General features: G+C 41.3%; 1 protein-coding gene across 1 annotated transcript in view; it reads left to right on the top strand.

Moving 5' to 3' along the window:
• il23r (interleukin 23 receptor) overlaps positions 1–12,003 on the top strand; it is a 36,514-nt gene extending 24,511 nt beyond the window's left edge. Inside the window, exons 7-8 of the mRNA XM_078407989.1 lie at positions 4,213–4,303; positions 11,339–12,003. Of these exons, the coding sequence (XP_078264115.1) occupies positions 4,213–4,303; positions 11,339–11,959 (712 nt within the window). The 3' untranslated portion in view covers positions 11,960–12,003. The remainder of the gene's footprint in view (positions 1–4,212; positions 4,304–11,338) is intronic.
• Positions 12,004–12,317: the final 314 nt, after the last annotated feature.

Below are 12,317 nucleotides of genomic sequence, written 5' to 3'. Positions count from 1 at the left end.
TTGGAGTCACACAGTACGTTATTAGTGGTGTAATGGAAAATATGTTAAACATTTGGTTGATTTGCCCCTGAAAATGTATCCTTGATGGCTTTGACTACATAGAATTATTGACTTTTTGATATTTCAAAATATCTATTTTTTCATCTCCAACTATTGCACTCAATTTTACTGAACGAACAATAATTCATTAAACCCCCAGGAAAATGAAATGTACGTCTAAACACCAGCTTGTTTATTGTGGGTTCCCCTCTTGTAAGCATAGACCACTCCTTCTGGGAACAGGAAGTTCAACAGGAAATAAGACACATACAACAACACGAATTAGCAGTTCTGAACTTGATTCTTGGTATTTTGTTTTCCTCGTCAACATGAAAGATGTTTGTAAGAAATAGAAATGTTCACTTATTCCACATCCAATATTCACAAATGGATATAGTGACACTTTAAAAGCCAGCATTTATTGCAGATTCCTAATTACCACTGAGAAGGTGATATTGAACTAACTTCATGAGACTTTGAAGTATGTTTGGTGAAGCCACCCCCACAGTTGTTGGCTAAGGACTTCTTGGCTTTAGACCTGCAATCCAAGTGACTTTTATTTTTTAGCGTTTTGAGACCCAGTCATTACTCACAGGGCCACCATTTATTACCCATCTCTAATTGCTCATGAGAAGATGTTTGTGAGCCATACCCTGAACGCTGATGAAGATATTCACACAGTGTGTTTGGGGGGGAAATTCAAAGATTTGGACCCAGCAATAATGAAGGGCCAACAGGGGAGAAAATGTAGGCGGTAGTGTCCCCGTGTGCCTAAAGCTCCTATCCTTCTTAGTGGTAGAGGCTGTGGATTTGGATGGTGCTGTTGGGGTAGCCTAGATTTGTAATTGCAGTGCATTTTGTAAATTGTGTGCTGCAGTCACTATGTGCTGATACCATTAGGCAGGAGCCATTCAGCCCGTTGAGTCTGCTTTGTCATTCAATCATGGCTGATCTATTTTTCCCTCTCAACCAGTCAAAATGGACATTTTATTTTTCCAACATCATGCTCCATTTCCCACTCTTTGTCTCTTTACATATCCATTTGCAGCCTCGTTATTTCTTCTTCACAACCTACTTTCCCACCTGTCTTCATGTTAGCAGCAAATTTAGCAAATGCACTTTTGGTGGCTTCATCCGGGTCATATATAAAAATTGAGGCCCGAGCATCAGTTCCTGTGGCGCACCACTTGTCACTGTTTCCTGTTGGCCAGGCAACCTTCTATCCATGACACATATTACCTTTCATAGTTAACCGTTGATATGCCACCTTACCAAATGGTTTCTGAAAGTCAAATATAGTAAATGTGTCAGTTCTTTAACTCTTAGGGGAGGCACAGTGGTGCAGCGGTAGAGTTGTTGCCCTACAGTACCAGAGATTGTCTGTGGGTGCTGTCCGTATGGAGTTTTCACGTTCTCCCTGTGATCGTGTGGGTTTTCTCCAGACCCGCCGGTTTCCTGGGTTAATTGCCTTCCGTAAATTGTCCCTAGTGTGTAGGATAGAACTAGTGTATGGGTGATTGCCAGTCGGTGCAGACTTGGTGGTCTGAAGGGTTTGTTTCCACACTGTATCACTAAACTAAAGTAAACTAAACTAAATTCGGGAGTTTCTGTAACTTCTTCAAAAGAAGTGCAATAAATTGGTCAAACATGATTTCCCTTTCCCAAACCATTCTGACTCTACCCAATTAAAATACTAAATTGGGGCAAAACCAACTTTGGGGGTATGATCCAGGAACTTGCACAAGTTGATTGGAGTAGGTTGTTTGAAGGAAAAGGAACGTCAGGAAAGTGGGATGTTTTTAAGAGTGTGCTGACAAGAGTTCAGGACATGCACATCCCTGCTTGAGTGAACGGCAAGACAGGCAAATAGAAGGAACCTTGAATGACTAATGAAATTGAGGCTTTGGTCAAGAGTAAGCAGGAGGCCTAGGCCAGGTATAGGCAGCTGGGGTCAAGTGTAACCCTGGAGGAGTTTCAAAAACTAAGGAACAAGCTATTAAAAGAAATTAGAAAGGCATAAAAGGGGACAGGTGATAGCTCTTGCAGATAGCATTAAGGATAATCCCAAGGGATTTCATAAGTACATAAAGGGAAAGATTGTGGAGAAAGACAGGAATACTGAGAAACTTGGGGAAGTCACTGGAAGAGACTTGGGAGCAGTCACTATTACGGTCGAAGAGGTGGTGAAGGTCCAGAAGCGGATGAAAGTAGACAAATCTGAGGGGTGATCTTATAGAGATATACAAAATCATGAAAGGATAGATTGTTTACACGCACAGAGCCTCTTGCCCAAAGTAGGAGAATCAAGAACCAGAGGACATATGTTTAAGGTAAAGAGGAAAGATTTAATAGGAACCTGAGGGGTAAATTTTTCCACGCAAAGGGTGGTGGGTTTATAGAATTGGTAACTGAGACAGGTACTAATGCAATGTTTAAGAAACATTTAGACAGGTACATGGATTGGGCAAGGTTAGAGGGATATAAGATAAATGCAGGCTGATAGGATTAGTCTAGATGGACATGTAAGGGCGGCACGGTAGCGCAGCGGTAGAGTTGCTGCTTTACAGCGAATGCAGCGCCGGAGACTCAGGTTCGATCCTGACTACGGGTGCTGCACTGTAAGGAGTTTGTACGTTCTCCCCGTGACCTGCGTGGGTTTTCTCCGAGATCTTCGGTTTCCTCCCACACTCCAAAGACGTACAGGTATGTAGGTTAATTGGCTGGGTAAATGTAAAAATTGTCCCTAGTGGGTGTAGGATAGTGTTAATGTACGCGGATCGCTGGGCGGCACGGACTTGGTGGGCCGAAAAGGCCTGTTTCCGGCTGTATATATATGATATGATATGATGATATGATATGTTGGCTGGTGTGGACAAGTTGGGCTGAAGGGCCTGTTTCCATGCTGTATGACTCTATGACTATAATTATCTTGCTTTTGTACCCTACTGTAATGTCTTTAACAATACCTGTCACCATTTTCCCTATAACAGAAGTACACTTGTAGACATTTGGTCCACATGCTCTGGATATAAGAATGAAAGCATTTTTCTAATATATTGAGTTCCTGAAGAGGGTAGAATAATTATTTTAAAGTTTAATTCTCCTGGGAAATGTAATCAGCTACAGAACAATCAATTCTCTTTCCAATGTGCAGCTACAATGATTTTTCATCTCATTGTTGTGGGGATTGCCATCAGTTGTCACTTTGTCTCTCTTCCTCATTCAGAGGTAAATTCCTCAATGCAAGCTGGAGGCTAGAAGCCCACGCGTGTGACTTCAGCATATTTGATGATTGGTGGGGTGTCGTGGCTCACTCCATTGAAGTTGTATATAGTTTTGACAGAAGCAGAGATTCCCATTTAGCTTGAGACAGTTTCAGTCTCAGTGACAATGCCTTGCATAAGATCATAAGGAAGAGGAGTAGAATCAGGCCATTCGGCCCATCGTTTACTCCGCCATTCAATCATGACTGATCTATCTTTCCCTCCTAACCCCATTCTCCTGCCATCTCCCCATAACCTCTGACACCTGACGCATGTTTGAACAGCATATCAAAACCAATGGTAAGCTCACATCTAAAATATTAAAATGTAAGCAGAGCAAGAGAGGACTGCTGTGCTTCTTAGGGCCATTATTCTTGTGTCTCCGCAAGAGGAAGGTACAAGAACACACAACCGTGAATAGCTTCTACACAAATGAATACATTACTCTCTGATTTGGGAAGCTATGCTTGTGTCCCCGCGGTTATGATAATTCCTTGGTAGGCAAAAGATGTCAAAACGATTATCACTGAGAAAAACAAAAAGAAAATTAAAGGGAAGGAGAACTCAAGTTTGTTAAGTAGCGATGTACAGTCTGGCTGGTGTGCTCAACTAAATGAAGACACAACCTGCACTTCTCTTGCCTGCTGGCATATGTAATCAACAACTGCCAACTGCACTTGATATAGTTTGAATATTTTAAAAGTGTTTTTAAGGTTTCAGATACAAATAATTGCACGATAGAGGAAACAAGATAAGATGAATAGGCTTTGTTCATTGGAGTTTTATTACATAACAAATTAGGTCACAATATTCAGTTAATGATGATTTTAAAAAGTACAATTTTCTGTATTGTAATTTCCTGTATTATAAGGTTTTATATTTCAATACAAATGATCTGTTTATCTTTTAGAATTAAAACAATGTGCAAAATGCTCTTGCCTGGCTGGGTTCAGGAAGAATTTCCAGACGTGGAGAACAGCAAAGTGGCTAAAGAACTCGAGGTAAACTATTAAGGGACAAATGTTCTTTGTAATTTATGTTAGTACAATAACATTCCACAACGGTTACATGAACACTGAAACTGGAAGGCCAGGGCAAATTGCTGTCAAGGAAAATTATACATGGGCTAGAAATTAAGTGCGTTACTCCAGCACTTGGTGTATTTTTTTTAAAGAAGTAATCAACATTGGAACATAACCGTAGAACAGAAAAACGTACAACACAAGAACCGGCCCATTGGCCCACAAAATCTGTGCCGTACATTATGCCAAGCTAAATTGATCCCATCTGCCTGCACATAATCCATACCCCTCCATTCCCAGCATATCCACGTGCCTACATAGGCTTGTTAAACACCACTATCGTATCTGCCTCCACCAACACCTAATTTGGATGAGAATGTACAAAGCATGATTAACAGGTTCGCAGATGAAATTAATATGGGAGGTATCGTGGATAGTGAAGCTGGTTATCAACAATTACAGCAAGATTATGATCAGCTAGGCAAGTGAGCTGAGTTTAATGGAGTTTAATGTGAATAAGTGTATGGTGTTGCATTTTGGAAAATCAAACCAGGGCAGGACCTTCATGGTGAATGGCAGGGCCCTGGGGAGTTTTATAGAGCAGAAGGAGTACAAGCACATAGTTCCCCGAAAGTAGTATCACAGGTAAATATGGTGGTTAAGAATGCTTTTGATACATTAGCCGTCATCAGTCAGGATACTGAATATGGAAGTTGAGATGTTATATTACAGTTGTGGGCCTGCATCTGGATTATTGTGTTCAGCTTTGGTCACCCTGCTATAGGAAGGATGTCTTTAAGCTGTGAAGAGTACAGAGGAGATTTATGAGAATATTGCCAGGACTTGAGTGCCTCAGCTATAGGGAGAGGTATGACTTTATTCCTTGGAGGGCAGGAGGCTGAAGGGTGGTCTTATAGAGGTATATAAAATCATGAGGGGAATAAATATGGTAAATGCACCTCCTTTACCCAGAGTTGGGGAATCAAGAATCAGAGGACATAGGTTTAAGGTGAGAGGGGAATGATTTAATAGGAACTTGAGGGGCAACATTTTCACATACGGTGGGCATAAGGAATGAACTGCCAAAGGAGGTGGTTGAGGCAGATACTATAAAATTTAAAAGACATTTGGACAGGTACATGGATAGGAAAGCCTTGAATGGATATGGGTCAAACGCAGGCAGGAGGGACTAGTGTAGATGGGGTATCTTGGTCGGCATGCACAAGTTGGGTCGAAAGGCCTGTTTCTGAGCTGTATGACTGTATAACCGTCTGCGGAAGGTGTACATCAAAGGGGATGAATGAGTTCAGAGGAGAGTGTTTAAAAACGAATCAATAGATTGTTTCCTTCTTTATTCTTTAACATATAACTTGATTTTTTAAAAAGCTGCATAGTTAGGCTTGACTCTCAATAGCACCAGACTCCTGCAAGAATCAAACTCTCCTTCCTTAAACATATTTCTTCAAGGGCGACGTCCTCATTTGTATTCAGCCTCTTGTCAATTTATCCCTGGCCTCTTAGATTTATTGGTATCTTGATACCTGTTCTTAAGTCTGATATGTGTAAGTAGGAACTGCAGATGCTGGTTTAAACCGAAGATAGACTCAAAATGCCGGAGTAACTCAGCAGGGCAGGCAGCATCTCTGGAGAGAAGGAATGGGCGACTTTTCGGGTCCAGACCCTTCTTCAGACTGGTTAGGGATAAGGGAAACGAGAGATATAGACGGTGATGTGGAGAGATAAAGAACAATGAATGAAAGAAATGAATGAATGAAAGATATGCCAAAAAGTAACGATGATAACGGAAACAGGTCATTGTAAGGTGTTTGCAGGGTGAAAATGAGAAGCTAGTGCAACTTGGGTGGGGAGGGATAGAGAGAGAGGGAATGCCGGGGTTACTTGAAGTGAGAAAAATCAATATTCATACCATTGGGCTGCAAGCTGCCCAAGCGAAATATGAGATGCTGTTCCTCCAATTTGCATTTAGCCTCACTCTGACAATAGAGGAGACCGAGGACAGAAAGGTCTGTGTAAGAATGGGAAGAAGAATTAAAGTGACCAGCAACCGGGAGATCAGGTTGGTTCAGGCGTTCCCCGAAGGTGTTCCCCGAAACGATCGCCCAGTCTGCGTTTGGTATCGCCGATGTTCACATCTTGAATAATGGATACAGTAGATGAGGTTGGAGGAGGTGCATGTCTGATATATTCATTTCAGCATGTTCACTGTTGCTCTTTACTGACAAGACTAACTGAATACTAGCTTTAGTAATTGATCTTGTTTACTCCTACTGGAGCATATTTGCTATGTTGATTTATGAAACTCATTTATTCTTCCTGTGCAAGTTTCAAATGACCAATTATTATATCACTGCATCTTCTCTAATGATTGAACATGGCCAAGAATGTGCAAACAAAGTTGTACGTGTGCAGTATTGCACACATTCACCCTCTTTGTAACCTGAGGTGCAACATTTTCATACAGAGGGTGATGGAATATGGAATGAACTACCAGAGGAGATAGTTGAGGCAGACACTATAACATTTAAAAGACATTTGGACAGGTACATGGATAGCAAAGGTTTAAAGCGATATGGACCAAATGCCAGCAGATGGGACTAGCATAGATTGGGCATCTTGATTGGCATAGGCAAGTTGGGCCGAAGAGCTTCTTTTCCTTGCTGTTTGACTTTGTCTCTCTGGCCCCACTAGGTAGTCCATTCCAGGCACCCACCACCATCTCAGTAACAAAGCCCCTGCCCTGCACATCTCCTTTAAACATTACCCCTTTCACTTTAAAGCTATATCCTATAAACATTGACATTTCCACGCTGGAAAAAAAGTTCTGATCATCTCTGCCCTGTTTATTCTCTCGTAATTTTATATACTTCTTTCACGTCTCCCCTCAACCTTCAGCATTCCAGAATAAACAATCCAAGTAAATTATACTGAAGGTGTGTGGTGGTACAGATCTTAGTCTTCTGGTAAAATAGGGTGTGAGCTTTTGCCAAGATCAACTGGAGAGGCAAATTTTGGTCAGCCACTGGGAGTCCCTTGTCAGCCAAGGTGCAGTATGGCAATATGTTCATTAGATGAGTCATACATGGCAGGCAATTTGTCGCTTTTGGTATCACAGAGATGGTAGCAAAATACTGCACATTGTTATGAGGTTGCTTATTTCTTCCCAGATACAAAGGCAATAAATAGCACCTCTATTGATTGGTGAAATTTGTACACAAACCCCTGAATCGCATAAGAGGCAAAGGCTGAGAGAGGCAGAGGCTGAGGTCTGGGCTATGTCCACAATTATCTGCAATTTCTTGTGGTCTTGGAAGGAACTGTTCCCAAACCAGGCCGTGATGCATGCTGATAAAATGCTTTCTCTGGTGCATCTGCAGACTTTGGTGAGAGTTGTCGGGGATACGCTGAACTTCCTAAACCTTCTAAGGAAGTAGAGGTGTTGGTATGCTTTCTTGGCCGTAGCTTTAATGTAGCTGGTCCAGGACAAATTGCTGGTGATATTTATTCCAAAGAACTTGAAGCTGTCGACCATCTCTCCTTCGGCACCATCAGTGTAGATGGGGTACTCTACTTCCTGAAGTCAATCACAATCTCCTTTGTCTCTGACATTGAGGGAGGGATTGTTGGCTTGGCACCAAGTTACAAGGTTCTCAATCTCCATTCTGTACTCTGTCTCATCATTATTCGATACTGGCCAACTACATCTGCAAACTTATAGATTGAGTTGGATTGGTATTTGGTTGCCCTGTCCAAAGTGTATAAGGAGAATATAGTAAGGGGTTGAGAATGCATCTCCGTGGGGCACCAGTATTGAGAATTATCGTAGAGGATGATATGCCACATATCCTCACTGATTGTGGCCTGTTGCTCAGGAAGTCAAGGATCCAGTTTCAGAACAAAATCCTCATATATCCTCAAATCTTCTCTGCATCCTTTCCAGCTGAATGGTATCTTTCCTATAATTTGATAACCAGAACCCAATACTCCACCTGTGGTCTCACCAATGTCTTGTACAAGTGTAGATTGGGTGGACAGGAGGTGTGGGGAGGGGATAGTATTTGGATGGGATTGGGAGGAGGCTGGCTTGCGTGATGGGCTGCACTGCATCCACAACTCTCTGCCGTTTCCTGTGGCCATGCATCGGGCAGTTGCCATACCAAGCTGTGTGGCAACGCAACAGGATGCTTTCAGTGGTGCTTCTGTGGAAATTGGTAAGAGACAATTTAGGGACATGCCAAATCTCCTGAGTTTCTTTATATCGGCTATCTTCCATCTCCACACACAGTCTTGATGCAGGGTTTTGACCTGAAATGTCGACCAATCCTTTCCTTCCACAGATGTACGTGACCCACTGAGTTCCTCCAGCAGGTTGTTGCTCCAGATTCAAGCATCTGCACTATCTTGCATCCCTGTTTCTCCTGTCTAACTTTTTCTAATCTCAACATTTATTCATTTCATTTCAACAGCCTTCTTGTTTCTATATCAAAAGCCACAAATGTGCTTTCCTTTGCTCCTGTGGTGAAATACTGGCCAGTTAGTACTTAAGAGCTTAATTATTGCTGTGCTTAGTTGTTTTTACACGAGAATGTTGTTTGTAAAACATTTAATTTAGGAATTTAATACAAGCACCTTTGGCTATCTCATGAGTTTCACTTTACTGTTCACACTTTGGTGGAATGAGCAACTGATAATGCTCTCTTAGGGGAAATGAAACCTGTTTTTTGCAAACAATAGTTGCAAAATGCAATGAGTTATATTTATCTTCCCATTACATCAACTAGTATGCTAAATAAATTGAGAAAGAAACTGAATCCAAACTTTTTTTCCACATTAATCATTATGCTCATACTTTGTCTAAAACAAAAAATAAATCTGTTACAGCAGTATTTGTGCCAGTATTTACTAAAGTCAGGGGGTATGGGGAGAGGGCAGGAACGGGGTACTGATTGAGAATGATCAGCCATGATCACATTGAATGGCGGTGCTGGCTCGAAGGGCCGAATGGCCTACTCCTGTCTATTCTTTAAACATTATGTCTCAGAAGTGAGATGTATAATGAATTAGATAATGACTACTAACCTCAAGTGCAAGGTACTGAATTTAAACCAATGAACAGATATCAGATGGATTCCACACCATTGTATGATCCTCTCAATTTATTTTCATCATTGTACTTCCAAGAAATCTTGTAGAATAGGGCGGCACGGTGGCATAGAGGTAGAGCTACTGCCTTACAGCACCAGAGACCCGGGTTCGATCCTGACTACAGGTGCTTGTCTGTACGGAGTTTGTACGTTCTCCCTGTGGCCTGCATGGGTTTTCCCCATGATCTTCGGTTTCCTCCCACATTCCAAAGACGTACAGGTTTGTAAATTTATTGGCTTGGTGTAAATGTAAAATTGTCCAAAGTGTATGTAGGGTAGTGTTAATGTGCAAGGATTGCTGGTTGGTGCGGCTTGGTGGGCCAAAGGGCCTGTTTCCGCACTATCTTTAAAGTAAACGAAACTAAAAATTAGCCCTTGGCCCAACTAATTTAATTTGAAACCCCTTTCATGTTCTGCAATGCACCCTGTGTACTATGATCTACCAACGGCATACATGCATGAAAATTTGCCCACAACTTGCAAGAAAATTATAAGCAAAGGCTAAACAGGCTAAACAGACCAAATGTTAGAAACCCCAGAAGTTCAGAATTCTGAAAACGAGAATCCTGAAACCTTTGATTATAAGCCTAAAATAATTAGGTAAATCAATTCTAAAGAATGTTAAGAATCATGTAAATGAAGCCAAACGCTGCAGCATTCCAGCATTTAGTCATAGTCATGCAGCATTGAAACAGGTCCTTCAGCCCAGCTTGCACATACTGACCAAGGTGCCCCATCTATACTAGTCTCACCTGCCTGCGTTTGACCCATATCCCTCTAAACCTGTCCTATTCATGTACCTGTCTAAATGTTTCTAAAACGTTGTGACAGTACCTGCCTCAACTACCTCCTCTGACAGCTTGTTCCAAACATCCACCACCCTTTGTGTGAAAAGGTTACCCCTCAGGTTCTTATTAAATCTTTTCCCCCCTCATCTTAAAGCTACGTCCTCTGGTTCTCGATCTCCCTACTCTGAGCAAGAGACTCTATATGTGTCCACCCAATCAATTCCTCTCATCATTTTGTACACCTCTATAAGATCACCCCTCATCCTCCTGTGCTCCAAGAAATAGAGTCCTAGCCTGTTGAACCTCTCCCTATAGCTCAAGCTCTCAAGTCCTGGCAACATCCTTGTACATCTTCTCTGCACCCTTTCCAGCTTTGCAACATCTTTCCTATAATATGGTGTGGTGCCCAGAACTGAACACAATACTCAAAATGCAGGCTCACCAAAGTCTTGTCATCCCAACTTCTGTACTCAATAATCTGACTGATGACAGCAAATGTGCCAAAAGCCCTTTTGACCACCCTATGTGTCTGTGATACCACTTTCAACGAACTATGTACCTGTACTCGTAGATCCCTCTGCTCAACAACACTCCCCTGAGCCCTACTCGTTGCAATGACAATAAATGAATATTATTATTATTATTATTATTCAGTGTAGGTCCTGCCCATGTTAGTCTTCCCAAAATGCAACATCTCACATTTCTATTTTAAAATTCCATCAACCATTCCTCAGCCCACCTGCCCAACTGATCAAGGTCCTGCTGCAATGTTTGGCAAAAATCTTCACTACTTGCAATACCACCCACTTTTGTGTCATCTGCAAACTTGCTAATCATGCCATGTATGTTCTCATCCATGACAAAGCCCATCACATTGCCTAAAATTCTGAAATGACAGTGAAACCACTGACTTTACATTCACTGAATAAAACATTGTGCCCGCTAATTGCAGCTGAACCACACGGCAGGTATACCAAAGGGTTTGTAATTTTATTCAGCAAATCTTTGAAATGCCAATGATATTTTCTTGATATTCATGCATTTTCTACTTATTTCCATTGCAGAAGAAAGATGATTTCCCCTTTCTATATTCTCCAATGTATCCGATGTACAACGATCCACCAATCATAGAGGTGCAGGAAGCTTTGTTACCAAATATCAACAAAAACTCAATTCAGATCTTGCATGAAACTTCGAAGCAACAAATAGACCAAGGAAGTTTGGATAATCAAGTACTGGACACTCCAGATGTTCAAAATGTTGATCAATGTCAAGTAAATGAGGAGGAAATTGAAACTGTTGGGTACAAGCCTCAAATCTCTGTATGTCAGGTGCCAACTTTATCACATAATGGAAACCAACCAATTCAAAAGGATGAGAGAAATCAAGTAAAGGAATACAAAGGCTTCAACATACCAGTGTTTCACAGACTAGCTGATATTTCCACCAATGGGAATATGAACATCGATTTGAACTCAAGCCAAAATGTTGCACAAGACAATTTAAAGTACTTGCTTAAGATGGAAGAGGCTCACTTTGGCGAGCATCACAGAATATACGTCACTGAAGGCTTATTTCAAGAGCAAACTCTACTACCGGATGAATTTATTGATTGTTTACTGCACCTGGAAGAAACCTCCACTGACATCAAGTCTTACTTCCCCCAGATTGTGGCTATTCAGTGACACTCCTTAAACGCATCAAATTCCACTCCTTACCTCAAGACCCTAGAAGCTAGATTAGTTTTGTAAATTGTTGAAATATGTATGAGCCAATAACTTGAGTTGTACTCATAGAAATTGAAATATAAAAGTATAAAACTTCAAATAAAAGGAAATAATGTATCTTTTGTTCTCAACGGAATGAATGTGGAAATGAGCTGCTGGAAAACATAACTAATTTAACATTAACCCCCTTTTCTGCATGGAAAATATATGAGAATGAACAAAGCTGACTGTTTTAGGGTTAAGATTTTTTCAGAGATAGGTCATCAAGTTTGCAAAGACACCATTCTGCAAAACCACCTCTGCACCCAATCCAAAG

The sequence above is a fragment of the Rhinoraja longicauda genome, chromosome 11 (genome assembly GCF_053455715.1).
Source record: "Rhinoraja longicauda isolate Sanriku21f chromosome 11, sRhiLon1.1, whole genome shotgun sequence".
Classification (NCBI taxonomy): Eukaryota; Metazoa; Chordata; class Chondrichthyes; order Rajiformes; family Arhynchobatidae; genus Rhinoraja; species Rhinoraja longicauda.
Note: the sequence above shows the minus strand (reverse complement) of the source record. Positions and strands in the feature narration are given on the sequence as shown.